This window comes from Rattus rattus, chromosome 13 (genome assembly GCF_011064425.1).
Source record: "Rattus rattus isolate New Zealand chromosome 13, Rrattus_CSIRO_v1, whole genome shotgun sequence".
Classification (NCBI taxonomy): Eukaryota; Metazoa; Chordata; class Mammalia; order Rodentia; family Muridae; genus Rattus; species Rattus rattus.
Window position 1 is genome coordinate 27,675,842 of NC_046166.1, and position 25,562 is coordinate 27,701,403.

At 45.1% G+C, this 25,562-nt stretch overlaps 1 protein-coding gene across 1 annotated transcript in view; it reads right to left on the reverse strand.

Annotated features, from left to right (window-relative positions):
* Sh3rf1 (SH3 domain containing ring finger 1) overlaps window positions 1-25,562 on the reverse strand; it is a 157,907-nt gene that overhangs the window by 30,063 nt on the left and 102,282 nt on the right. The window contains exons 4-5 of the mRNA XM_032918465.1: window positions 12,400-12,705; window positions 8,011-8,121 (exon numbers count right to left, since the gene is read on the reverse strand). Coding sequence (XP_032774356.1) covers window positions 8,011-8,121; window positions 12,400-12,705 — 417 coding nt within the window. The remainder of the gene's footprint in view (window positions 1-8,010; window positions 8,122-12,399; window positions 12,706-25,562) is intronic.

Here is a 25,562-nt window from a genome sequence, read left to right on the forward strand (position 1 = left end):
AAATTAATAACACATTGAAAGGACAGAACCGGGGCTGGAGAGATGGTTCAGTGGACAAGAGCACTGGCTGCTCTTCCTGAGGACCCACATGTGACCCCCAGTACCCACCTGGCAGCTTCGAACCATCTATAACTATAGGACGACATGATTCAACACCTTCTGGCACCCAATGGCATCAGGCATGCCTGTGGAGCACCGATACAAGTAGGCAAAGCATCCATATGCGCAAAGTAATAATTAAAAGTGAAAAGTACAGATTTGGACAAGCATGGTACCACCTTCCAAAGGAACTACTACAGTGTTACATTGCTGGCGAGAATTGATTTTCTGCTGGGCTGTTGTAACCTGAAATGTAAATATGTCACACTGTGCTGTATCATCACTGTACTGCCAGCCATTCCTCCTGCCCTCGGTCCTTTTGACACCTGATCTTCCCAGAGCCAAGCCATAGCAAGCCATAGTTGCGAGCCTACTGTACCTTCCTTAGCTTTTCCTCTTCTTCACTTGGATAGTTTTTGAAATTGAGGGCTATCAAGCCTGCTAATCTTTAACACATACACCAGTGAGAAGCCACTGGGTGCTTTATGGGGTTCTGCCACAGGGCTCTGTGTCTTCGACAGTCAATGGAGCAATTGTTACCTTCTCATCTACAAACCCCAGATAATTCTCCGGGGACTGTATACTGACACTCCTGGGAGAACAGGAACAAAAAGCCTGACTGAACCCCTACCTCGCCTTCCCTGAATCTTTGAACTACTAGAGGTAAAAACTGAATCAGGGGGAACCAGAGAGGCAGGCAGGGCAGCAGGACACAAGTAGGAGACAGAAACAGCCTGTGCAAAGCAGGGCTCCAGTCATTACATTTCAAATGTTTGAAACAAAACTTGACTCCTATCAACACTTACCTATGAACAGTGCTCAGCTGCAGACAGCCATGTTTCTAGACCGGCAACTGGTTTTTATGTGTCCTACTTAATTTTTTGCTAGCGTGGCCTTCTGTGAGGACTTTCCCACACGGCAACAGACCATTGAGCACAGAAGTAAATGAGGCATGGAATCGCTTACAGAGAGCCAGCCTGGACAAGACGGGCTGTTCGAAAAGTCACGAGGTCACTTGCTGCTCCCCACACAAACGGCAGCAGTGAGGTGCATCGTGCTCTGGAACGCCATGTTCCGAGTGAGGCTCAAGCCCCGACCCTTTCGGCAGAGGGTCAAGCATTCTTTCTGTTTGGCCTACTTCCAGTGACAGAGTAGAGAGAGGTAAAGATAATCCAGGCAAAATGGTGAGAAGACACGATCTGAGCCATTCAAAGATTACACCATGTCAGAGGCTTAGCAGGCGAGATGGGTGCACACAGAGGGATATAGAGAAAAATGGGGGGAGGAGGGCGAGCTTGGCCTGGTTACCACTTCAATCTTTCTAAACCCAGTCTCAAGACAGTGTGTCCATGGAAAGACAGAAGGCACAGGACAATAAAATACAATTAAAAAATTTAAAAAGAGCAACTGGGATAAATAATGTCTTAGAAAGAGGTAAAATAAAAACAACATCTATTTATGGATGATTAAAGACAAAACCCGATTTTTACATTTTAACATAATATAAAGAAGGGTCACAGCTTATTAAACAGTAACCAAATGTCATTGCTTGTAAAAGGAGAGAAGTGAGGCATTGAGATATGACAGAAAAGGGGACATTCAGACAGACAGACAGACAGACATACAGACCCAAAGCTGGTGTCTAAGAGAAATACAGTCACCTCTCTGTGGTAGAAACAGAAGAGATGGTCTTTAGTAACACCAGGCGGATTTTCCTTTCTCCCTCTCTGCACTGAATGAATGTGTGTTAGACAGAGGGAACGCCTGATTAAAATCAGAGCCCTCTATGCTGCTTGGTCCTGTGGGCTGGGAAAATGACGGGGCTCTCTGAATGCAGAGCTGTGATACAGCAGGAAGCTCTGTGGATTGCTTTATAAACAGCCTCCACTGCAAAGACCTGGCCCAGTGAAAGTTCAAAAGGTGAGCCCCCTGCACGGTGCTGTGGTTCGTTTGCGATCTTGCAAGTCCTGACATCTCTATAGAGAAGAACGACAACCTTTCATATACTCAGACCTGACTGGAGACCTGCCTATCATGCTGGAGACTGGACCAGCAGAGCCATATCTACCCTCTACCAGCAAAAAGCCACCCACAGGCCATCGGGTCCCATACTGCTCAGGAGTGGCTTGCCCACATGAAATGACCATCTGTTGTGATGCCCAGGTTCTGTCCCCCTAGGCAACTAGCAGGCCTTGCAGAAGCAATGTAATGTTTCCTATCAGAAAAGAGGACGGATTTATACCTTGGACAGCCTGTCCCTTTCTAGACTGTGTACCCAGGGACGAGGTGTCCTCTATCTCAGTAGGAGCTGATGCAGGACACTGGACACTAGATATTCTAAGTAAGAACTTCACGTATGTGGATGTGAAACGGGCCCTTCCTGGCATGATTTCCTCCTTTCCTTTTCATGAGACCAGTAAGGGTGCAGCTAGACCTGGATTTGACTAAGGCTGGGAAAACAGTATGTTTCGATCCTGAGGCCGAGGGCTGAAGGCCTTCTGACTACTAAAGTGGTTTGTGTTGGAATTATATGCACAGGTTCTAGAGACCATCAAAGGCTCCCTTGCTTTCCAATGTCTCTTATACGTACCTCTTCCTCAAACACCTCCCAGAAAACGAACCCTGTGGGCAGACGCCTTGTAAAAATCCCACAACCCATCACTGTTGCTGCCTGATCACCTACTCTCCACTCACCCACCTTCAACCCAACACGCCAGCATCCCTCAATAGTCCTCCCCGGATACAGGATCTCAGGCACAAACTGGTCCAAGAGAGGCCAGGTTGCATAAGAGTGGACGTCAACGGTGTTGCTATTTTGAGCTGTGTTGCTGTGTAATTTACTGTTTCACATTTAATCTCTAAGGCAGAGGGGAGATAGCCCTACAAGTTAATTGTGTGAATTAAGTGGTGTCTCTGTCCTTATAATAATTAGCAATGGTGTGACATTGCCTTCCCCAGTGCACAGGGCACAGGCAAAGGTCAATGAGTGGAAGGCAGTGCTACGATTAAAGAGGTTTGGAGTCAGGGACTGGCTTATTCTTGTTAGACACTGGCTCTGGCTCCCAGCTTTGCAGCCAGAAGGCACGAGCCCCTCAGGGAACACCGTGATTCTAAAACCGTTCTGTGCCTCTCACTGCCTCTTAGGACAATGAGGTTTGGACCTACAGGCTTCGATCCCTGAGATGCTATAGAAACTTTCTGTTGTTGCTATGGAGGTCCTAAGCTGGGCACAGTGGCTCCTGCCTGTAATCCAAGAACCGGGAAGGCTGAGGAAAAAGGGATCATGAGTTCAAGGCCAGCTTGAGCAACATAGTGACCAAGGCCAACCTGGGCTACACAGCTAGACACTATGTTGAAATCTGAAACAGGAAAAATAGAATAAAGAAAAACATTTGTTTATACCCTACCCCTTACCCTGGTTTTCACCTCTCCTGTCAAAAGCTTCCCTCCCACATCCCAAAGGTCTGTGGTCTCCACCTGTGCCCTACTTCCTTCTTCCTGTTGGCAGAAGTGGTGGTGCCACTGTGTATTGCCTATTCTGAGGCCTGACATCACTTAATGTTCTTTTGGGGTTTTTTTATTTGCTTTTTGAGATAAGGTCTCACATAGCCTAGGACTGCCTACACACACACACACACACACACACACACACACACACACACACACACACACAGACACACACACAAACACACATACACAAACCATAAGGATGTACACAAAGACACACAAACACACATACACAAACCATAAGGATGTACACAAAGACACACAAACACACATACACAAACCATAAGGATGTACACACAGACACACAGACACACAAACACAAACCATAAGGATGTACACACACACATACACACACAAACCATAAGGATGTACACACACACACACACACACACACACACACACACACACACACCCCACAATCTCAGAAGGCAAGTACTTAGGAAGTAAAGGCAGGAGGATCAGAAGTTCAAGAATATCTTCAACTACATAATGAGTTTAAGGCCAGCCTGAGTGATATGAGAACTTAAACAGGGTTTTTGTAAGGCAGTATTTGGCCTTTAACGAGCTGGCTGTCTCATGACCTGCAGTTAACCACACCACACGGGAGTATCAACAGTGACTAATTGCTCATTGTGTACATTCCTCTGCCCCTGAACCGGAGACGTAGGACTAAGATCTTCAGCCTCCTCGTCCCACAAACAAGTCAACAACGACAAGAAGCAACTATTATTAATAGGCTCATGCCCCAATCAACAGCTGTGACTCTACTCCCGCTCGTGATGGAAGACACTGAACATTCTCACTGCTGCAAGTGAAAATGTTAGAGACATATGCTCATAAATAACTCCACTCTGCATAAAAGATTCAAAAGTCTCCATTTATGAAAAAAAAAGCACTGGAGATAATTTACATTTTCTCTTGCAGGGGTGACATTTACTTCCTAAACATCCATAACATGAAAAGCCCATTTTTTTCCTACCAAGCTACATACTACTGCTATGAGAGCAACATCGCCTGAAATACTTCAGATTTTAAATAGAATTCTCATCACGATTAACTGGAGGTACCAACGGTGAGAGGGCCTCATGGGCTACTGAGAGTTTCCTGTGCAAAACCGACATTAAACCCACAGCATGTCTGCCAACCTACCAGAGACTCTGAGATCTACTCTTTTCTCTGGATGACAGAAAAGCCTGTTTATAATTAGTTTTTCATTAAATGGAGCTGGCGCCCAGTAGACAGTGTTTAATAAATCTCTCTTGCTTAATATGCAGCCTTTCTTATAAAAATCCTAGGATAAAAATGACTGAACATGAATTAATTTTATATGCTCTCTCGTGGCCTATTCCATTGATTTGCCCCTGAGTCAACCCCCAGCAAAGAGCTGGCCATCTACTATATTATAAAATTTTCAGTTCACAGGGGCTAAAACCCAGCCAGCCTTGTATCTTTTACACTAATTAATTTTTCTTAAGTCAGTCTTCCCTTTCCCCCTTAAGACATGGAATTAAGAATGCTTCTACGCACGGGAGTCATCTGGAACGGAAATACACTGAGGCTGTATGTGTTGGTGGGAAAGAAAAAGAAGTTGCTCCCTTGGAGATTAGAGGGCAGGATGGGTTACACAATTTGGCTTTAGTGAAACCTCTGTGGCTGAGTCTTTTGGAAACCACATTTAATAAATGTTAACTAAAATTCATCTTTTCCCCAGATGAATCAAGGCCATGCCTCCTTCACTAAGCAGCTGTCTTATCAAGGAAGCTGTAAGCTCTCAGGGAGCATTTAAAAAAAGAAAAACAAATCCAATAACTTTAACCTGTGAGTAGAACAGGCCGGCATCCATTTAAATAGAAGAACATGATTTATTCCATGAACATTTTCAGAAGTCTAAGTGAAGTTAGATACTAACAGCAGTTATTTATGCCCTGACTTGATTTAAAACTCAGCTTTTAATTAATTATGAAAGGTATCAAGCCAAAATTAATAATGAGAAAAAAGAAGATGATAAAATTAGAATCAATATATTGAGTACTGTCTTGTACGGTCCTGGCTACATTCTGGGCATATACCCAAAAGATCCAATGTATAACAAGGACACATGCTCCACTATGTTCATAGCAGCCTTATTTATACTAGCCAGAAGCTGGAAAGAACCCAGATGTCCTTCAACAGAGGAATGGATTCAGAAAATGTGGTACATCTACACAATGGAATATTACTCATCTATCAAAAACAATGACTTCATGAAAGTCATAGGCAAATGGGATGGAATTAGAAAATATCATCCTGAGTGAAGTAACCCAGTCACAAAAAAAACCAGACATGATATGTACTCACTGATAAGTGGATATTAGCCCCAAATCTCAGAATACCCAGAAACAATCCATGGATCACATGAAGCTCAAGAAGAAAGACGAACAAAATAGTCAAAGGAGGAAATATGGAGACAAAGTGTGGAGCAGAGACTGAAGGAAAGGCCATCCAGAGACTGCTCCACCTGAGGATCCAGCCCATATACAGTCACCAAACCAAGACACTATTGCAGATGCCAAGAAGTGCATGTTGATAAGAGCCTGGTATACTTGTCTCCTGAGAGGCTCTCCCAGAGCCTGACAAATACAGAGGTGGATGCTCGCAGCCAACCATTGGACTGAGAGTGGGCTCCCCAATGGAGGAGTTAGAGAAAGAACTGAAGGAGCTGAAGGGGTTTGCAAACCCATAGGAAAACAACAGCATCAACCAAACAGATCTCCCCAGAGCTCCCCGGGACTAAACCACCAACAAAAGAGTACACATGAAGGGGCCCATGGTTCTAGCTGCATATGTAGCAGAGGATGGCTGTGTAGGACATCAATGGGAGGAGAGGCCCTTGGTCCTGTGAAGGCTTAATGCTCCAGTGTAGAGGAATGCCAGGGTGGGGAGGTGGGAGGGAGTGGATGGGGAGGTGGGGAAAATCCTCATAGAAGTGGGGATGGGGGGCAGGAATGAGATAGGGGGTTTCAGGAGAGGAAACCAGGAAAAGGGATAACATTTGAAATGTAAATAAAAAATTCCAATAAAAATAAATCTAGCAGAGGAAAATATCCTTACAACACACATAAAATCTACAACCTAGAAACAAACCAGCTGCTTAGACGCCGCTGTGACTGGTACTGGCTGCCTTCTATGGCGCGCTCACCTACCTTTCTTAGATAGCCCAGCCTTCTATGTAGGGATGGTGCTTCCCACAACAGCCTGGGCCTCCTGCATCACTCAGTCATCGAGAAACTGCCCCGCACACCAATCTGGTGGAGGCAATGAGGTTCCCCCTTCCTACGTGTGTCTAGGCTTGTGCCAAGTTGATAAAAGCCAATCAGCAGAGGTGCTGAGGCTGAAAGATGCTGAGGAACGGTCTCAGGGTCACGTGACAAATAAAAAGGTCGAATGAACTGAGCTTCAACCAAGTCTTTCCATCTCAAACTGAAAACCCTTCAATGGTCCACACTGTTTCTCTGAAGACCAGCAAATACTACAGATGCAGGACCGGGGAAGGCGGGGCTGAAATCCAGACACAGGCAGTCTGAGTGAATGATTTCTACCTTCGGTCTACCCAGTGCTGGAATAGTCAGAAATAGCAAGTCTGAGAGTGTAAGCGAGACATCAGCCTGAGTGAGAGGTTTCTCGCATTTTCTAGTTCCTTGCTGCTCCGTGGGTTGTGATTTCTGGAAGCAAGGTGGCTGTTTTTCTCTATTACCCACAGGTGGATTTGCTTGTTTTTCTTCACAGTTATTTTTTTTTAATATCCGTCTCCCTTGACTGTTACGATTCTCCAGGTCAGCACCCCCATTCAGATGTCTTTATGCAACTGATGTTCAGAAGACAAACCAACATCCTCTAAAAGACCCTCCCAGGGCAGGAGGGACTTTGAAGGAGCCACTATGAGCTACAGAGGAGAAAAACTAGAGATGAGACCTAAAAACTGACATTTGGTATCAATTTATTCTGTGAATAAAGTCAAACCATTTAGCCTGGGAAGACCCAGGTCTTCGGAATTTATATAAATGTATCTCTAATACACACACACACACACACACACACACACACACACACACACCACACACACACACACACACACACACACACACGATCTGGAAACCCCCAAAAAATAAGGGTTAAGCCTTTGGGAAATCAAATTGAACTTCAATAAAATTAAGTGTTATTTTTCAGAGTTCTCATAGCTTCAGGTCTTGGCGGCCATTAAAGATTTTGTAGGCCCCTGGCAAGATACAGCCTTTTCTGTGAGATTAGCATGGATCACCGGCAAAAGAGCAGCCTCAGCGTCTACTGTGGACGTTGGCTGGAATGTGGCAGATCATCAAGACTAAACACCTCAGAGAGAAATAAAGACACAGAAATGATACTTACTCCAAGGGCAGCTTGGTAGGGGACGTCGGTTGGGAATGTGAACGAAGGGCCAGTTGTCACTGGGCTGCTAGGGGGTGGGGTCACAATTAACCCAGTGGTGCTTATATGAACCTGCCAAGGAAAAAAGTTTATTAAAAAGACAGTTGTGCTTTTAATATGTCCACCTGTCTGTCTCCTCCAGCCTTCTGTTGTGTGTGTGTGTGTGTCTGTCCGTCTCTCTCTTTCTCTCTCTGTTTCTCTCTCTCTCTCTCTCTCTCTCTCTCTCTCTCTCTCTCTCTCTCTCTCTCTCTCTCTCTCTGTACATGTGCCACAGTGCCATGTGGAAATCAGAGGACAATCTCTGATGTTGGTCCTCATCATCTACTTTATTTAAGACAGGGTCTCTTGTTCATCCACAGTTACTTAATGCAAGACAGGTTGACCTATGGGTTTCTGGGGGATTCTCCAGGCTGCCTCCTACCTTGCTGTGGGAGCATGCTGGGACTATCTTGTGTCTTGGCTTTATCTAAATTCTGTGGATCTGAACTCAGGTCACTATGTTAACATGGCAAGCACTGTACTGAGCCCATCTCTCCAACCCTCGCTCAACAATTTAAAACGACAGATTCTCCTGGACAAAGCCACATAAACAAGAGATCTGTATATGGAGTTATCCCGGGAAGGCAGAATCCTTTTCTCTATATTCTCTCCGCAGTTGTCTAAAGACGAAATGTGTACCAGATATGCCAGTCAGTACAATGTGCTATACAGAGTGCTGCTGGCCACCATGTAACACCACACCTTGTTTTCCATTCGACCATGAATCGAACTGTTGAGTTAGCCTGGTGCAAACTAGCTTCATGTTCTCATGAGACCCCGCTAAAGCAAGCTGTGGCTCAATATTCACCTCTCTCTACTGAGATGTAAGTCCGTGTAAGATTATAAAGGCACTTTTGTTTTCTCAAGATTATCCTTTCTTCTAGCTTTCAACGAGGACCAGCAATCAAAATGGAGCAGCCTAGATATGCCTATGGTGGAGAATTCATTATAGAACCTTCAAGAAATAATGCCAATCTAATCTAAATTGGGTACAAAGGTGTTCTAAGGTAGTATCTCCATGATACTACCCAAGATTAATTTACTAGAAAGCAATCGAATTATTTAGGTCATTTCATTGCCTCTGATTACTTGATCAGTTTCCCTCAGGTTGCAGGGCAGATACAGCTGAGGAGTATGGGAATGCTACTTGATGCTGCAGACCTGGGGAGAGTAGATATCCCAACAGATGGGATGTCTTTACCTCAGCACAGAGGATGTGCAGTTGGCTAGAACTTTGTTTCACCACAGAACCACAAACATTATTCAGTCTCCTCTACAAGAAAGGGCTAGGGAAGCAGGAAGAGTTGGGGGAGAAAACAGGTGCAATCAGATGGGCCTTCCTGCTTCCCCTGAGGACAAGGGCAATATAAAAATGCCTCAGAAACATACGACATTATGAACCATGCCTCTGGATATCATGGGTATGGTTGGGGGTAGACCAGATGTCTCCGAGTGCTTTACGGATGTCAGTCAGAGACTTGTGAACATATATATTGGGGATCCACCTACAGGTCAAGGCTAAGAAGTTATTTCCTACTTTATACCATTTCAAGCTCAGTCCTCACTCAACGGTCACCAAATACAAGGGCAAGCAAGCCCTCTAACCCTCGGCCATCCTGGTGATGGTGACTCTGGATAGAAAACCTCAAGCATGAGGCCACTGACTTTCTATACAATGGAGAAGTGAGGTAGAAGGTGCCCCATTTCCTAAGTACCACTGTATCAGCACTCAACTGCCTATGCCTATCTCAGAGCTCTCCTTCAGAATGAAGACACAAGAGAATACTATCTTCCTTAGTTTTGTTTCTTAAAGGTAGAATGAAAGAAAATCAAAGTTAAAGGTGAGTATGAGTTAGGAAAATTAAAAAATCACGCTAGGGGCAGAGACAGCTTCTGCGACAACTTCTCTTGGGGCAGGTCTGTTTGAAGCAGCCTCTCCTGGTCATTCCCACATGAACTCATCTCCATGATAAGGAACGGTATGCACCTCAGGCAGGCAGCATGCACTCAAAGCTTCCTTGTGGACTGAGGGTCCCTCCAAAGCACAGGGTGCCCTAGATAAGTGATGTTTTCTGTAAACCTCAGTGGGAGGATCGGCCAGCACTTCACACACCTCCCATCCTCGGCTAGAAATAACTTCTCCCTGAGGCGACACATTACCACTGAAAACAACCAACTGGTTACAGAAGGGAGGAGGGGGAGTGGTGAGCGAGACAGTTTCAGGGAAACAGAAATCATCTTGCTTCCTAAACTACTCAGATTCGAACAAAAATAGCCACACTTTCATAGCCTTATCCCCGGCTGTGGTGTGGCACTGTGACACCTGAGCTCTCTGTAGGACACGAGGCTTAGCCAACCGTCCTTTTCCTTTTAACTTTCTCCACTACCAAAGACAAAGCACAGCCCAGTATTTTAAATCCCTTCCTGTTCAGTGCTGTCAGCATGCCTCACGTGAGCCTGATTCTACTCAAGAAAACCCCGCCGTGCAAATGCTGCTGGTGTTACGTCACACACGCAAAACAAACTCATTCACAATGGTTCACTTTGTGTTAGGGATTCTTTACCAACCTCTTCTCCAGACCCTTACTCAGAAATCCATGGAGTCTCCCCAGACTCTCTTCACTTGGTACTCTGAACTCTGATCTGCAACCTAGCTTCATGCTCTGATCTGAAACCCAAGTCTATTTTCATGAGATCACTGACTATAAGGAAGGTAAGAGCATTTCCCTCCCCACCTTCTTTTTAAGCAACTCATCCATCGAAGGAGCCTTTGAGTGCTTGCTTATATACACCACACGAAATGTTATCAGTGATCAAAGTGAAGGCAACCCCACCCTCCTCACACTGATGTCCTGTATCTGTGCATGTTCTATTTTTCTGCATTAAAATCAAAAGTTCTATAACTTATCACTTGAAACAAACAGATAAATAAAGCCCATACTCTCATTCAGAGTAAATACATTTAATTCCTGACTTGCTATGTCAATCTAGAGATGTTGAACAAAATAAATAACAACAACCACAACAAAAAAAACCCTGACTTTTAATAAAATTACCCAGGAATGGCCAATTTTTAGTCTGCAATGCCACAGAGATCTTGTTAAACTATGTGGGAATTTCATCTTTATATTTTAAGGGAAAACAACCCCAAGCTACATTGTGGAAAGAACTTGCATGAAATAAAACGATACACAAGCCTATATGGAAATTCTTCCCACTTTGTCAGGCCGCTTCGGACAGTGCTCTCTGACCTCCAGGGTGAGCGAAATGCAGCTGTTCTCTAAGTGGATAATGACATAGTTCTTGCCCTCTGGGAAAGGGCCACAATTAGATCCACTCTGTAGACAGAATAAGGCCTTCATAAGGGACGCGTGTATCCTATATATCTCATTACACAGTGTGCCCAAGGGTCTAATAATACAACATCCCACAATCAATTGTTAAACGAGTGAGTGAGCGTTTGCAACTGGCCTATGCATTTTTAACACGCAAACACCGCGTGGCTGTGTTTTAAGATAGTCCAAAGTCTTGATGAATTATGGAGCCTTTTAAAATTGCAAGGTCAATTTCTAAGTCGAATGCTCCTTGGTTGTCTTCTTGCTCTATTATTTGGATGGGAAACCTAAGTACCAAGGTGCCAGATGCTCCAAATGTCCTGAGCATCTGGACTGAGGACTGCAGGTGTGAACAGAGGTGGAGTTTGTGGCACTGAGAAGTTTTAGAAACCTGAGTGAACGAGAACTTGTAAGCGACACTTTTACACACTTTATAGGTTCTAATACTGCTTCTGAGTCCTTGCCTTGGGATGAACTCAAGCTCGCACTGCCTACTACACTACTATGTACTGTTCTGCTTTGAATGTGAAATGTCCCCCACATGTCCCTGTGTTTGAACACCTGGTCCCGGGTTGGAAGCGCTGTGTGGGTCAGTTATGACATCTTTAAAAGACCAGCGCTAGAGGAATGGATCCTTGGGAGAGTGGGCCATGAGGCTCGGTAGCTGGACCCCACCTCCTGTTCACTCTTACCTTCCTAAGCGTGGATGCAATGAGCCTTCTCAGCCTCCTGCTCCTGAAACCACCCCCCACACCCTCCCAACCCCTCCCCAACCCCCGTTGTCATGTCTTCCCACCACGATGGACCGCATCTCCCTGGATCTGCAAGCCAAAGCCAAGTATTTATCACAGCTGTGAGGATGTCACTAAGGTAAATATAAATGAGGCAGCAAGGACAGCCACCGTCTTCAGGGATTTTACCGCCAGCGAAAGCAGCCGGCGAGCCCATGCTTTGTCAGGGGACCCTGCCCGTGTACCTGAGACGGGGCGCTGCAGGAGAGCCCGGAGAGCTCGCTGATGCGGGCTGCGGCCGTGGGGTTGCTGGAGCTGATAAGCACAGGAGGGCTGATCTCCATGGAGTGGCGGTTCTGGGACGCCTGGGAAGACTTGTTGGCCATGGTGAGGGAGGTGAAGGAGTGTCGCTTCCTGGTGTTCTTCTTGGTATCGGAGTGCTTTGAGGCAGAGCTGCTCTGCGCCGCTGTCGCTGAGGGGCATTCTGCAGTGTCCACTCCTGGTACGGGAGGCTTATCCCACTCTATCAGCTGCTTGGCAGCTGAGTTAAACTGCAAAAGCAACGGGCAAAGCAACACAAGGTTAGACCGTTCTCAGCGGTTCAATGAGAGCTCCTCCCTCCAAGTCTTTTAATCTATAATTCAAAGCCACCCCATGAGTATTTGCATATGCATGTAACGTTTCTTCCATGTGAGATGTCTTTCTCAATGTATCTATGTCACAGGGAGATATCAACGGAAGAATAAAAGGTAAAGGCATGTTTCTAAGGACTGGGGGAATGCGGTAGGCAATTTTGGCATTTGCTAGTAATAAAGATCTCAGCTTACTATGAAGTTTAGAGAGGAGCAACGAAAAGGGCGTAAGGTATTCATCTCCCTGAACGCTGGTCCCCAATAATGAATGGCTCAGGGCTGAAGGACGCATGAGTTTGATACAAGCAAACAAGATAATAAAAGAAGAAAACCGCTCAGTACTGATGTGTGTGCCCCGAAACAGGTTGACTCCCCCTGTTTTCCTCTGCATAGTTTAAGGGAATCTCACAAAAGTCAGTTGAGATCCTCGCCATTTTCTTGTTGCTGGTTTTTTTTACTTCCTCAGACAGTCTGTTAGCAACCCATGTGCTCAAACTCATAGCAAGGGAAGAACTGGAATTCAAGTCCAGATGGCCTGCTAGCTCATCTGTCTGAAGTCCCCATGTAAGGTGAGAGTGCAAGGGCACACAATACATGTGCTGGACTGATAAGATCAGCAGGAAAGGGGAGAACATTGGCCTTTTGTTTTCCCTCAGGTAAAATGAAACATTTCCGGAAAGGCCTCCAGGATGAAAGGCTGCGTATCTTAGAAACTCTCTCGATGAGAAACTGCACAGTGCACAAATAAATAAATAAATAAATAAATAAATAAATAAATATTAAAAAAATAAAAATAATAATAATAATACTGAGATGAAATACAGGAAACTTAAAACGAACCCCATGCTTCTGAGAGGTGCTACTGAGGACAAAAGAGGTCTTCCCTACATTACACTCAGCCCCACACAGCTAGCTTTATGTGAAGTAACAACATCTAATGCCTTTATCTATCTCAATCGTTCAAATCACGTCTTCTCACCCTGTAGATGAGTCCCCCCCATGAGGAGAGAGGATATCCTGCTGGTCAATATTTAAAGGGGAAATAGAGCCTGCTTCCCCCAACAGCTACAAAGCAGGGTCAACCAGGGCCAGGTAGCCCAGGGCTTCTGTAAATCGACTGGTAGTTTGTTCCTGTGGCTCTCTGGAGACTCAAGGTCAGGTGGACTGTCTGACATAATTAGTGGGGTAAACCTTTTTAAAAGGTAAGCACCTCTTTTTTGGCCTTTGAAAAAGAGTATTCATGGGATCAAGTTTCTAGCATAGGCAACCATCCCTTACCATCAAGTAGATGAATGGCAGGAAGGGATGGGAAAGATTGGAACAGGACGTACTTAAAGGTACAGGAGCATTATAAAAGGGAGACCCACTTGGAACATGATAATGGCATTTGGTCAGGACATCCACAATCTGTAACTCCTACTTTGATCTAGATATCTCCCTGTTCAGGGTAGGAACACAAGGGAGTCAAATGCCCTGAAGAAGTAATGTGATGTTGGTTATTCTGCTGGGAGGCACAGCGCTGAGACCCACAGTGTACTTCCATGAGCCCAGTGAGGCAGAGTCCTCTTTCCTTTCAGACAAGCAGACTGAAGAGTTACTCCTCTTACCACTCCAAGCTCAGAGTTCAAACGAAAGGCAACGCAAGGCAAGGCGAAGCAGTGCCCCAACAAGGCAGGAGCAATGGAGTTGGAAATGCCTCTTCTGTGCCTATTCCTATACCACAAATCCTCCCAGCAGCTACCTAAACAGCACAACAGAGTCTGAAAGCTCGGCTCTGCGTGCCTGTTCTGTTGAGTAGGAAGTCGGATAAACTAGAGATTTCTCATGGGAGTCAAAAAATTAATGCAGGAGAAAATGCATCTATCTGATACTACATTGAAATGAATTCTGGGGCCAAACCATAGGCTCTATTAGCTGTACCTGTTCTTTTTAAAATACACTAATTTCCACACTTTGTCTGTATACGTGGGTGGCTATATGTATATGTATATGTATTATGGGTATACAGATGTTAGGGTACATTTGCAGGGGTTGGCTCTATCCACCAAACACAGGTCATCAAGCTTGGCGGCAGAGACCTCTACCTGCTGGGACATCTCTCCCTACCCCTGTGTTTTGAAATATTGTGAAATATTCCCATAATCTCGTCAAGGTTGTACCTAACCAAGTGTCAACTGCAACTGTGTTGATATTGCTGGTTTCCATCTGCTGTGCTCCGATGTAAATGTCTTGCTGGTCTGTGGTGCGTATAACACTGAGTCGCTCTTACGTCTTTTCCCACTTCCCCCTCCGTGAAGTAAACACAGCCTGAGAACACCCTATGGAGAGTAAACTGCTTGATGCTGGATTTACTAATGGAGAGAAGCAGTCAGAAGGACGGCTGACTTAAAAGCAACGGGGGTGCTTTCTATAATTTCAACTTTTGTTCCCCGTTTGACATTTATGCCCATCACTCAATGAAGCAAACGCTCTTTCCTGTTAATTGTGGCAAAAGACCGTTTAATTCTATACTTGTCCGTCAACTCTTCTCCCTCCCATCGTCAACCGACTCTTGCCTACCAGGCACAATAGTGGCAGGAGTGAGCTACATATGTTTGGAGGGCGCAAAACCCTCACCTAGAAGAATACAGTGGTTTGCATAAGCAGGAACTCCTGGGTCCAGCAGGGTGTGGTTGAGATACTAAACTGGCAAAAGACCGCAACGTTGGGGCTGGCACAGCTATTGGCCAACTCCATGGCGGAGACAGTCACCGTGCAGCCTACTGATCAAACCCCTCATGCCCAGTGAATAAATACAAGGAACTGACAACTTTAATGCTCCTTTAGCTCTCTCACTCTAAAGGGACACAGCTCGTTTCCTACTTCATTTCTAGTCTTCTAAACAGCCTAGTGCATTTCCCCTGCATTTTATTTTGACACATGGCAGTAATGTTTGCTAGCGAGATGTTGTCATCCTTTAAAATTTAGAATTTTTTCTGGAACATCGGAGGTTGGCGTTAATAGCATCTTCCTCTCCCCCGCCCCCCCTAAATTCCAGAAAAAAATCACAAAGTGAAAAGCTACAGAGCGGACATCAGGTAAACCTGGCAGGAAGTTGAAATGCCGTCTGCTGTCTGACTGAACCTTCGTAACAACAGGGAGCCAAGGATCTGACAGCTTTTAATAGAATTTTGATAAAATTTAAGAATGCCTGCTTGAGCTCAGTGGGCGTGGGTTTCCTCTGACATTTACCTCGGGGACGTGACCTTTAAAGTCAAAAGCGCACTCATGACCTGCAGAACAAACCCATGCCCTACAAGACCTACCTGGCTTGTGATAAGGACCTCACATATAAGGCTTAAGTTGGACACAGTAAAACTCAGCATTCTGGAGCTAAACAGAAGGGTGCGAAGAGATTTCCTGATCTTAAAGTTCTCACGACCTTTTACATTTTTTCCCTATTATTTTGCTAGTTTATTAACTTTTGTGGTGCCAGGGATTGAGTGCGAGGCCTTATACATCCTGGGCAAGTTCTTTGCTACTGAGCTGCCCCTCTAGGCTTCTTATTTATGTTTTTGAGGAAGATCCTCAAGTAAATCAGAGAAGAAATACTGATAAAAAATAAGGTTAATTAAGATAAAACACCCACCCTGTCCCCACCCCCCAAAAAAGGGAGATAGTTTTGGTAGTCACTACTTCGTAAGTCGTTTTATACAAGGGTAAGTCTCCAGCTTTTGGGATATTACACAACACCCATCTATCCTTCCCTCTCTGCTGTGAAACACAGCCTTTATAAATCCAGGTTGTAAAAGCAGCCCTTCATCATTCCAGCATCCAACGTCACTGTTCCTTCCCCAGACAGAGCCAACATTCGGGAGAAACCAAGACAGAAACTCAAGCCCACTTGCAACTCCTTAAAAGAAACGACAGCGTAGCATCACATCTCAGTCCCCTATAAATGCTCCTTAAATAACTACAGAGTTCAGATCCCCTGTTAGTTTTTTATCTTTCTCTCCTCAGTTTGGGTAACAAGTTTTTGGGCTTCGCTTGACCAGATATTAAAACCAAACTCAACTTTCATTTACAATACAAGACCGATACATGAGAGACTGAGCAACTGTGAATTCTATTACATTGAAAGGGAACATCTGCTAAGCTAGGACTCCATTTAAGTCTCTACAAATGTTTGTGATGAATTTAAAAAAAAAAAAAAGTCTCGTAGAATTATCAAGGGAAGGGAGGTCTGCCTCTGGGCCAGCACTGGGCAACTTAAATGTAATATAAATCTTACAGATAATTTAAATTTCCGAAATAGCTACATTTAGAAGAATAGAAAGAAAAAAACCCTATCATCTACTTTTAATCTATTTTATGTTGATCAATATAAACAAAATATTATCACTTCCACATATAACTAATCCAAACCAAGACACAAGTGCAAGATCTTGCTTTCAATGGTACCAGGTCTTTGAAGCAGAGGTGGGTCAAGCATTCACATGCCACGTCTGTGTGGCCTGGCCACATTTCAGCTTGCTCAGCAGTGATGAGTGTACACTGGTCACTCAGCTCTTGTCCCTGAGCACTAAGAAATCACAGGGACAAGAAGCACTCGTGTAAGCAGAGAGACAACAAGCAGCAGCAGGGGCCTCGAACCTCATTCCAGCCCAGGGAAAGGGGGTTTGCCAACAACTGGCATAGCCAAGGGGAGACCTGGAGGTCGGTGAGCAGCTTCTCATAATGGCCTCAATTCTATTAGGACCGGCTGTTAGAACATACATACATACATACATACATACATACATACATACATACATACATACACACACAAATCAACCAATCAACCAATCACTCAATCAAGCAATCAACCAATCAGAACTCTCCTTCTCAGCCTGGTTTTGAAGGGAAGGTACAAAGGAAAGACACATGTTTAAAAATCTAAAACAAATTTAAGTTTAGGAAGGCTACTGTTGGAGAACCACAGGAAGAGCCTTGAACTTGAAGTCAAAACAGGTTAGCCTAGGGTCAGGTCTCTGTGCTCACGGACTGAGTCATTACTTTGTCCCGACTTGGGTCTTCTTGGCTGTATAAAGGAAGGGTAGCATCATTCTTGTGTACTTCACACAGAAATAAGTATAGCCTAGCATGTTCTGCAGCCCGGAAAATCCAGTCCAAATCCGTATTACTGTCATGACTCAGAACCCAAGCTTACTATTCACTTAGTCTGTCGCCTGGGGCAAGTCACCTTTTCCCTACGTGCTTCCAATTTCTCTTATGTAATATGAGGTTGGGTTTAATGAACTGTAAAGTTTTATTCCTAAGTAAACTTTTCCTCACCCCAAACACAAACGTCCCCTACTCAACAGGGAAACCTCTCAGTCAGGTCTAGAGACCATGGGCCACGAGTGAACAGACTCAGAACAAGTGGCGAGTGAATTCATTGTGTGGGGTTGGTTTTTCTTTTTTTTCTTTTTGTGACTACTACAAGCCAAGCCCTGGCTGGGAAAGAGCGGCCCACCCCTCTGACTCATGAGAAGAAAAGACTTGGGAAAGAGAACAGGTTCCTAACAGTAAGGATAGGAGATGCACATTGGCAAGTCAGCAGAGCACGGGCAGGTGAGTCAATAAAGGCCAGACAGCCCAACTCTGGGTGACGGATACATTTGGTGACCCAGGGAGAGCCGTTAAACCTTTCTAGAGCAGCCACTTAGTACCGTCTGCCGGCCCTCTCCTTGGAAAAAGAAAGCCAGAGAATAAGCTTTGAGGGAATCTCCTGATTCTGTACCTTACCAAAAGCATTTGCAGGTCGAGCGTAGGAGCCATCTCGGGGTTACACTTGGGTGGTCTCTGATGGGGGAGGAGGGGGAAGAGAACTACAAAGCACATCAGGCTAATGAAAGACCTTGCTGTGTTTTCCCAACCTGTCATCAAACCAACACTCTGGAAAAGAAAGGAGCAACAATAATGGAGGAGGTTCCAAATAGTGGTAGATGTGACTCAGGGGACAGAAGGAGGGCCAAGAAAGGAGAGTTAGTGACAACCAAAATGGGGATTTAGGGCCTGGAGGAGCCAAGAACTAATGACAGAGACAAGCAGGCAAAGACGGTGAGAGGAATAAGGGGACCCTTCGAGCATTATGGCAATAAATAAATAAATAAACAAACAAGCAAACAAAAAGCAGAGATATGTTAGAGCCACAAGCTGAGGTGAACAGAATCACGTCATGGATTCCTCGGGAGATACAAAGGCAGATCACGTTCCCACATTAAAGGAGAATGAACCAAGGGAAAGGAAGTAAGTGGCACGCACAGCAGAAAAGAGAAATGATGTGTGAGATGAAAGGCCTGGGGAAGACGGCGAGTTCACAGCCAGAGAAGCTGCTCACAGCCGACGCACACAAGAGCTTACACGACAGACACAAGCACAACCCCAGCACTCGGGAGGTGCTGGTCCCTACTCGTTCTGAAGCAATACACCCACAGCTAATCACAGCGCCGGGGGGGAGAGACCAGCGCACAACTTTACGGCTGATATCGGTTGATGTCCGTGTCCTCTGGGAACCGGCAATGTACGCCGCCTGTCTGTGTCTCTATCGCAGGTACATACGCACATCATAAATCAGAAACACCCATTAACCAGGAGGATACATTCCAACAACACGTTTTACTTTCCAGAACCTCATTACCAGACATTGGAAATACCTCTATCCCAAGAGGTACAGAGCATGGAATTGTCATTAAATTCTAAGTAAAATTTAGTCAATGAGGAATGACACACAGACAGAAATTCCACAGCAATGTGTACGCGGCTAATAAATCAGTGAGTGAGCATTCCCCATGTCCTAGATTCCTCCAGTGTGAGAGCGAGGGGATGCACGGGGGTGGAGGGGGAAGGTAGAGGTTCCTCACAGGGCACGTGTGTTTAGCCCAGGTTGTGGTGTATGGGAGGTTTTTATTATAAAACGTAACATTGTTTCACACCACTGAGGAAAAGACTTTTCTAGAGCATTCTATTGCATTACACAGAAGATTTTCTTCCCAATTATTTTATCATCAGAACGGTTCTGTTCGAGCCATCCATACACCACACATGCACACCAACTCCCAGAACATTATAAAGACTCCATTTAGTTCTTCTCCCACATGAGATCAAATTGGGTTTCCTTTGCTTGGGAAAGCCCTAGTTACTAGCAATATTTAGAATGTATATGACAATATAACAAACCTATTTAAAAAATAAAGTTTAACATATTTCAAAATATTATGACTCTGACTCGTTTTTCTGTAACAAAGGCAGCCTCAGACTTTGATGTTGACTAATCAGTCATTCTGAGAGCAAACATCCGAGAAGTCAGAAATGCTTTTGTAGTTTTATGGAGAATAAAATCTCTATACACCTGAGCAAAGCTGGATCTGAGTCCTATCCGAAGGCTCGTCATCACGTACCCTCAAAAGCTAGGGAGGCAAGAGCCTAGGGCAGACTACAGGCGAGTCACTGGGCAATGACGGCCACTTCCTTTAAGCAAGACGCTTGTCTGGAAGTGGTAAAAATAAGTCAGAGTTTACCTACTCCTCCTTGTGTAGTTTAAAAAAAAAACATTGATTATTGGTTCTGCCATGATATGGAGAGGGATAAAGCAATGTAATGCTGTTAGGACATAATGAAGAAGAACGAGCTATTTATCTAGATTTCTATGTAATGCATAGAGGCTTATTCATCTCCTCTTTATGCTTCCGAGATTATATTATGGGAGTAAAGTGGTAAAAATAGTCCACATGTGACTGTATTCTCAAGGGAGTCAGGCAAAGAATGAATCGCCCACACACACTACCAGAGCCGTAGCCCATGCCTACCAGGGAAGCTGCAAACTTGGCATTACAGAAGTAACATGCGGACGGGGATGTTCGGATTGGGTTTCATAGAGTGGATTTTGTTGTATGGGAGAATTAGAAAGATAGGCTTCCCGAGGACTGACTGGAGCTACTCAGATCTTAGTGACTTTTCTAAAGGTACACGGACAAAGAAATGTAGATATGCAAGCCAGCAATTCCCAAGTGGGTCTCTAGAACAAGCAGCATGACTTGGCTTGTGTCCTTGTCCCTGCAGGGGAATGGTCAGGATGAGGAATCTGGGGATCCTTTGGGGGAATCATGGTAAATATCAGATGCAACATTTAGTCTCTGTCTCATAGCTCCAATTAAGACTCGCCAGGAGATCTGCATTTGTACGTCCTATACAACTACTTGGGGTATCACCGATTGCCATTCATGCAGTGAAAACTCAACCAACATTAACAGATCTCTGGACTCTCCACTCCCTGAATAGGAAACTCCTAAAGTAGAAGAGGATGGAGGATCAGAGACCGGGCAGGAACTGCCCTGTAGAAGCTCCTCACAGAGCCTCAGCAGGTCCCTTTCCGATGGAGTCTCTGGGCAGCCTGACTGGGGGAGGGTTGGTGGAGCTCACAGGACACTGCTCTCGTCTCTACTCCAGGAACCAGGGCTCATGTTCCCTTCATCACTGTGGCAGAAATAAAAGCAACCAGTGGGCATGTAAGGCTGGCACCCTAACAACATCATGAGTGTGGCCCACAGTGCCTATCGGAAAAAAGCTTCCCAGAATCGGACCCAAGGTACTGGGCCTGCCAGTCAGAATCGAGGAAGAAAGAACATAGTAATTCTCCCTTGCTGGTTTCTCAAAAATATCTCTAAATTTCGCTTGTTAAAAAATAAGCTGACTTCAGAAATGCAAAAGAAACTTAGATGCCCATCAATACAGTAATTCTCCTTCCCAACTTTCTAACCATTTCCACAATTCTCTTTAGAAGCATTGATTGTGCTTTTTATTTTTAAAGGGGAAAACATCAAAAATATAAATGATAGAAAAATCTTTTGATGTATTTCCAGCAACTCTTTGAATGTTAGGTTAAGACTATTACTGTGCCCTCCCGCTATTGTTCTTTAGAGAACGGCTTTAACAAAATAAATCATGGTAAAGTCAACAATGCCATCCTCGGCTCTACTGAGATCACTGTAGCAACGTCCAACCCTGTACGTAAACCTCCATCTCTTTCCCTTTGAAACAGGAACGCCCCACAGAACCAAGGAAGGTCCCCTCTGCGGCTACCTCTGCCCTAGTCAGTATACCTAATTTCTCATTGTTACAGCTGACAGCACAATGGATGCCACAACCAGAAGACCTTATCGCTTTCCACTAAAGTCTCACAACCTTTGGCCAACATTTCCCCAGCCCCGCCCCCTACCAGGAAATTTTTCCTGCGTTACAATGGAAGTTCCAAATTTAATCTAGCACACCAAAACTACTATTTTACCCTGGGAAAAGTCTAAAGTAGTTAAGTACTAAGGCCAGTTTTATTTTCTATTTTATTTTTATTTGGGGGGTTTTGTTGCACTGTTTTAATGTTATATATCTGAGATGGGGTTTTGCTAGGCACCTGTACTGGCAGGGTTTGTGTGTCAACTTGACACAAGCTCAAGTTATCACAGAGAAAGGAGCCTCAGTTGAGGAAATGCCTCCATGAGACCCAGCTGTAAGGCATTTTCTCAATTAGTGATCAAGGGTGGAGGACCCAGCCCATTGTGGGTGGTGCTGTCCCTGGGCTGGTGGTCTTGGGTTCTATAAGAGAGCAAGCTGAGCAAGCCAGGGGAAGCAAGCCAGTGAGTAACCCTCCATGGCCTCTGCATCAGCTCCTGCTTCCTGACCTGCTTGACCTCCAGTCCTGACTTCCTTTGGTGATGAACAGCAAGGTGGAAGTGTAAGCTGAATAAACCCTTTCCTCTGTGACTTGCTTCTTGGTCATGATATTGTGCAGGAATAGGAGCCCTGACTAAGACAGCACCTAGCCTGGCCTGAAACACTTGACCTTCCTGTGTAGACTCCTGAGTACTGGGGTTAGAAGCTTATGTCACCGCACCTACCCAACTATAGCCTAGTTACAACAAACAAAACCGAGAAAAGGAGGGCACATATTTATGATCGTAGGACTGAGGCAGGGGGATCACTGCAAGTTTGAGTGGGCTGGGCTAGTTAAACAAATGACCTCACTTGGGTCACATGCACCTCCCCAATGGCTCCTAGGCATGTAACAGCCTGATGTAAGGACAAGAAAAATCTGTAATAAATATATGCCAGGTAGTATAAGATGAGCATAGCAGCTAAAAAGTTTAAGATGCACACATCTACAAACCGGTTTCCTTTGGGCTTAGAAAGGTTTGCTCTACAATTTCTTCGATTGACCATCTACTCATTAAAGTGGAATTTCCTGAGAATCTGCTGTGGGTAACACTTAATGAGAGAACCCTGGAAGCCTACAGAAAGCTATAAAGACAATGGATGGCCACCTCGACCCCCCATTCTGATGGGAGAAGAAACAGTGGTTGGGGTGGTTTGAATATGCTTGGCCCAGGGAGTGGCACTATTTGGAGGTGTGGCCTTGATGGAGTAGGTGTGCCACTGTGGGTATGGGCTTTGAGAGCTTCCTCCTAGTTGCCTGAGGATGCCAGTCTTCTAGCAGCCTTCAGACGAAGACGTAGAACTCTCAGCTCTGCCTGCACCATGCCTGCCTGAACTCTGCCTGAACTCTGTCCCATGCTCCTGCCTTGATGATAATGGACTGAACCTCTGAACCTGTAAGCCAGCCCCAATTAAATGTCCTTAGAAGAGTTGCCATGGTCACGGAGTTGCCGTGGTCACGGAGTTGCCGTGGTCACGGAGTTGCCGTGGTCAGGGTGTCTGTTCACAGCAGTAAAACCCTGATTAAGATGGTGGTCAATCTCTGCGGCAGATAACCTGACAGAAGGATGACGGGCAGCAAAGTGCAGTGAAGGAACAATTGTGACAGCAATGACTGTAATCACAGGCATCACTAATGGGCCCGCTCCACTCTTAATGGTCTGTGGGTTCAACGATGAGAACCCAGTCACACAGAATTGCTGGTTGGGACACCAGTTCCATCCAGGCTACTCGGTCCAGATTCCCGGTTTCCCTCTCTACCACACCATATTTACTGAGATAAAACAGGTAGAGAGCAGAAGGGAGTGTTTTAGGTATGATGACAGAAGAGCGTCATCTGCACGATGGTAACAGAATGAGCTTCACGTAGCCTTCCTTCTGTTGATCCACTCCTGCCCTACTGTGCGTCACTTAATCCACTCCTACCCTACTGTGCGTCACTGACCCATAAGGAATGTGCATCTTCAAATTACCTCCGACAAAACTACCAAGTAACCATACAACTTTTATTTGTTTAAAAACCTGGGTGAACTGATACTGCTAATGACTAGTCACTGAAATTAAAGAAGGGACTGAGTAAAAATGTATGGTTCAAAGTTAACACAAAACTAGCTGCATATCTTATTTGAATTATGTAGCTAGTACCACCATATTTGCTTTGAACTCAAACTTTTGAAAGTCATTCTTGAGGGTTACAATCAACTTCTACAAAATACTGTTATTGCTAGCCTTTTAATCTTTTCTCATTAATAATGACTATTTGTAATGGTGCACTGAATGGTAGCTCCTTTGTAGAAGTTTTTAACTTTGCCAAGATCCACCAGAAGAATTAATATCTGTGGTAATCACGCGGAATGCATTTCTTAAACACTATGGCTTAAAGTAGAAACAATCCTTTGCTCCTGGGGCTACTGTAGGGGATGAGTCTTATGCTAAGATCCTGGTCCCCTATTGGTTCTTAACCCATCAATAAAGATATTAGCAGCCAATGAGCTGGGCAGAATAGGTGGGACTTATGGGTCCCTGCAGGCTAACAGATGCAGGAGAGAGAGAAAAGGAGTTTGCACCATGCTTCGGGTGGGAGAAAAGCCAAGCAGCTATGTGAGATCTCGGGCAGAACAACTATAGGCTGTTTTTCCAGGCGGGAACTTAGGGTGTTGAGCTGGGACTCAAGGTGGCTACTAAGAATATTGGGAAGGGGACAACAGCAGTGGTTGATTTGTAGTACCCAGCAATTAAACCAATAAACCCAGCACTTTGGAGGCTGAAGCAGGCAGATAGGGAGTTCAAATCAACCTACACAGTGGCTTCCAGGCCAGTGTAATAAGGCAGTGTTAACATTGGACATGCTCTGAGTTCTAAAGCTGGCCAACAGAAAAGGTTTGCAGAGCAAGAGAAAGTGTTATTTAGGAAAAGGCCTGGGTGTTTTGGCTGTATACTTTGTTTTGTCACATCTGACACTGTCCTGAGACACTCTCCACAACTGACGCAGCCAGGTTTCGCTTGGCTGTGACTGAAATCTTCCTCCCCTTAGGCCCCAAGGCTGAAAGAACCAGGTGTCACCGGGCCCCAGGTGCTCTGCCCCGCACCAGGCGGTTCAGTTTGACAGGCTGACATCAAAGTCTGTTCACAGGCTCCGACAGACAGCTAATTTACTTCAAGTCCTCACTAGAAAAGTTCTGGTTCAAATAAGGAAAACGTTCAGGGCTGAGGGGGCTTGGGGGAGGGGGATGGGGCATGGGGGAAGCAAACACTTTCCCCTTGTGTACTTTAACAGCTGAAGTCAGAGTACATAATCCTGTGACTCAAAGGACTGTAAGTGGCTCTGGCCTTTCCGTGGGTGGATTTTTTTTTAATGCCTATTGAACGATTTGACGCCTGCCCTATGTCACCACCATCAACAACAAGATCACACGGCAATACCTTTTCACGCACGCCAGACCAAGCATCAGCATGCACCAGTGAGAATACCACGCATGTAAGGACAGGCTTTCTTTACTAAGCTGCCCTTGCTCACACCCTTCAGCAGCCTAACTATTCAAATACCT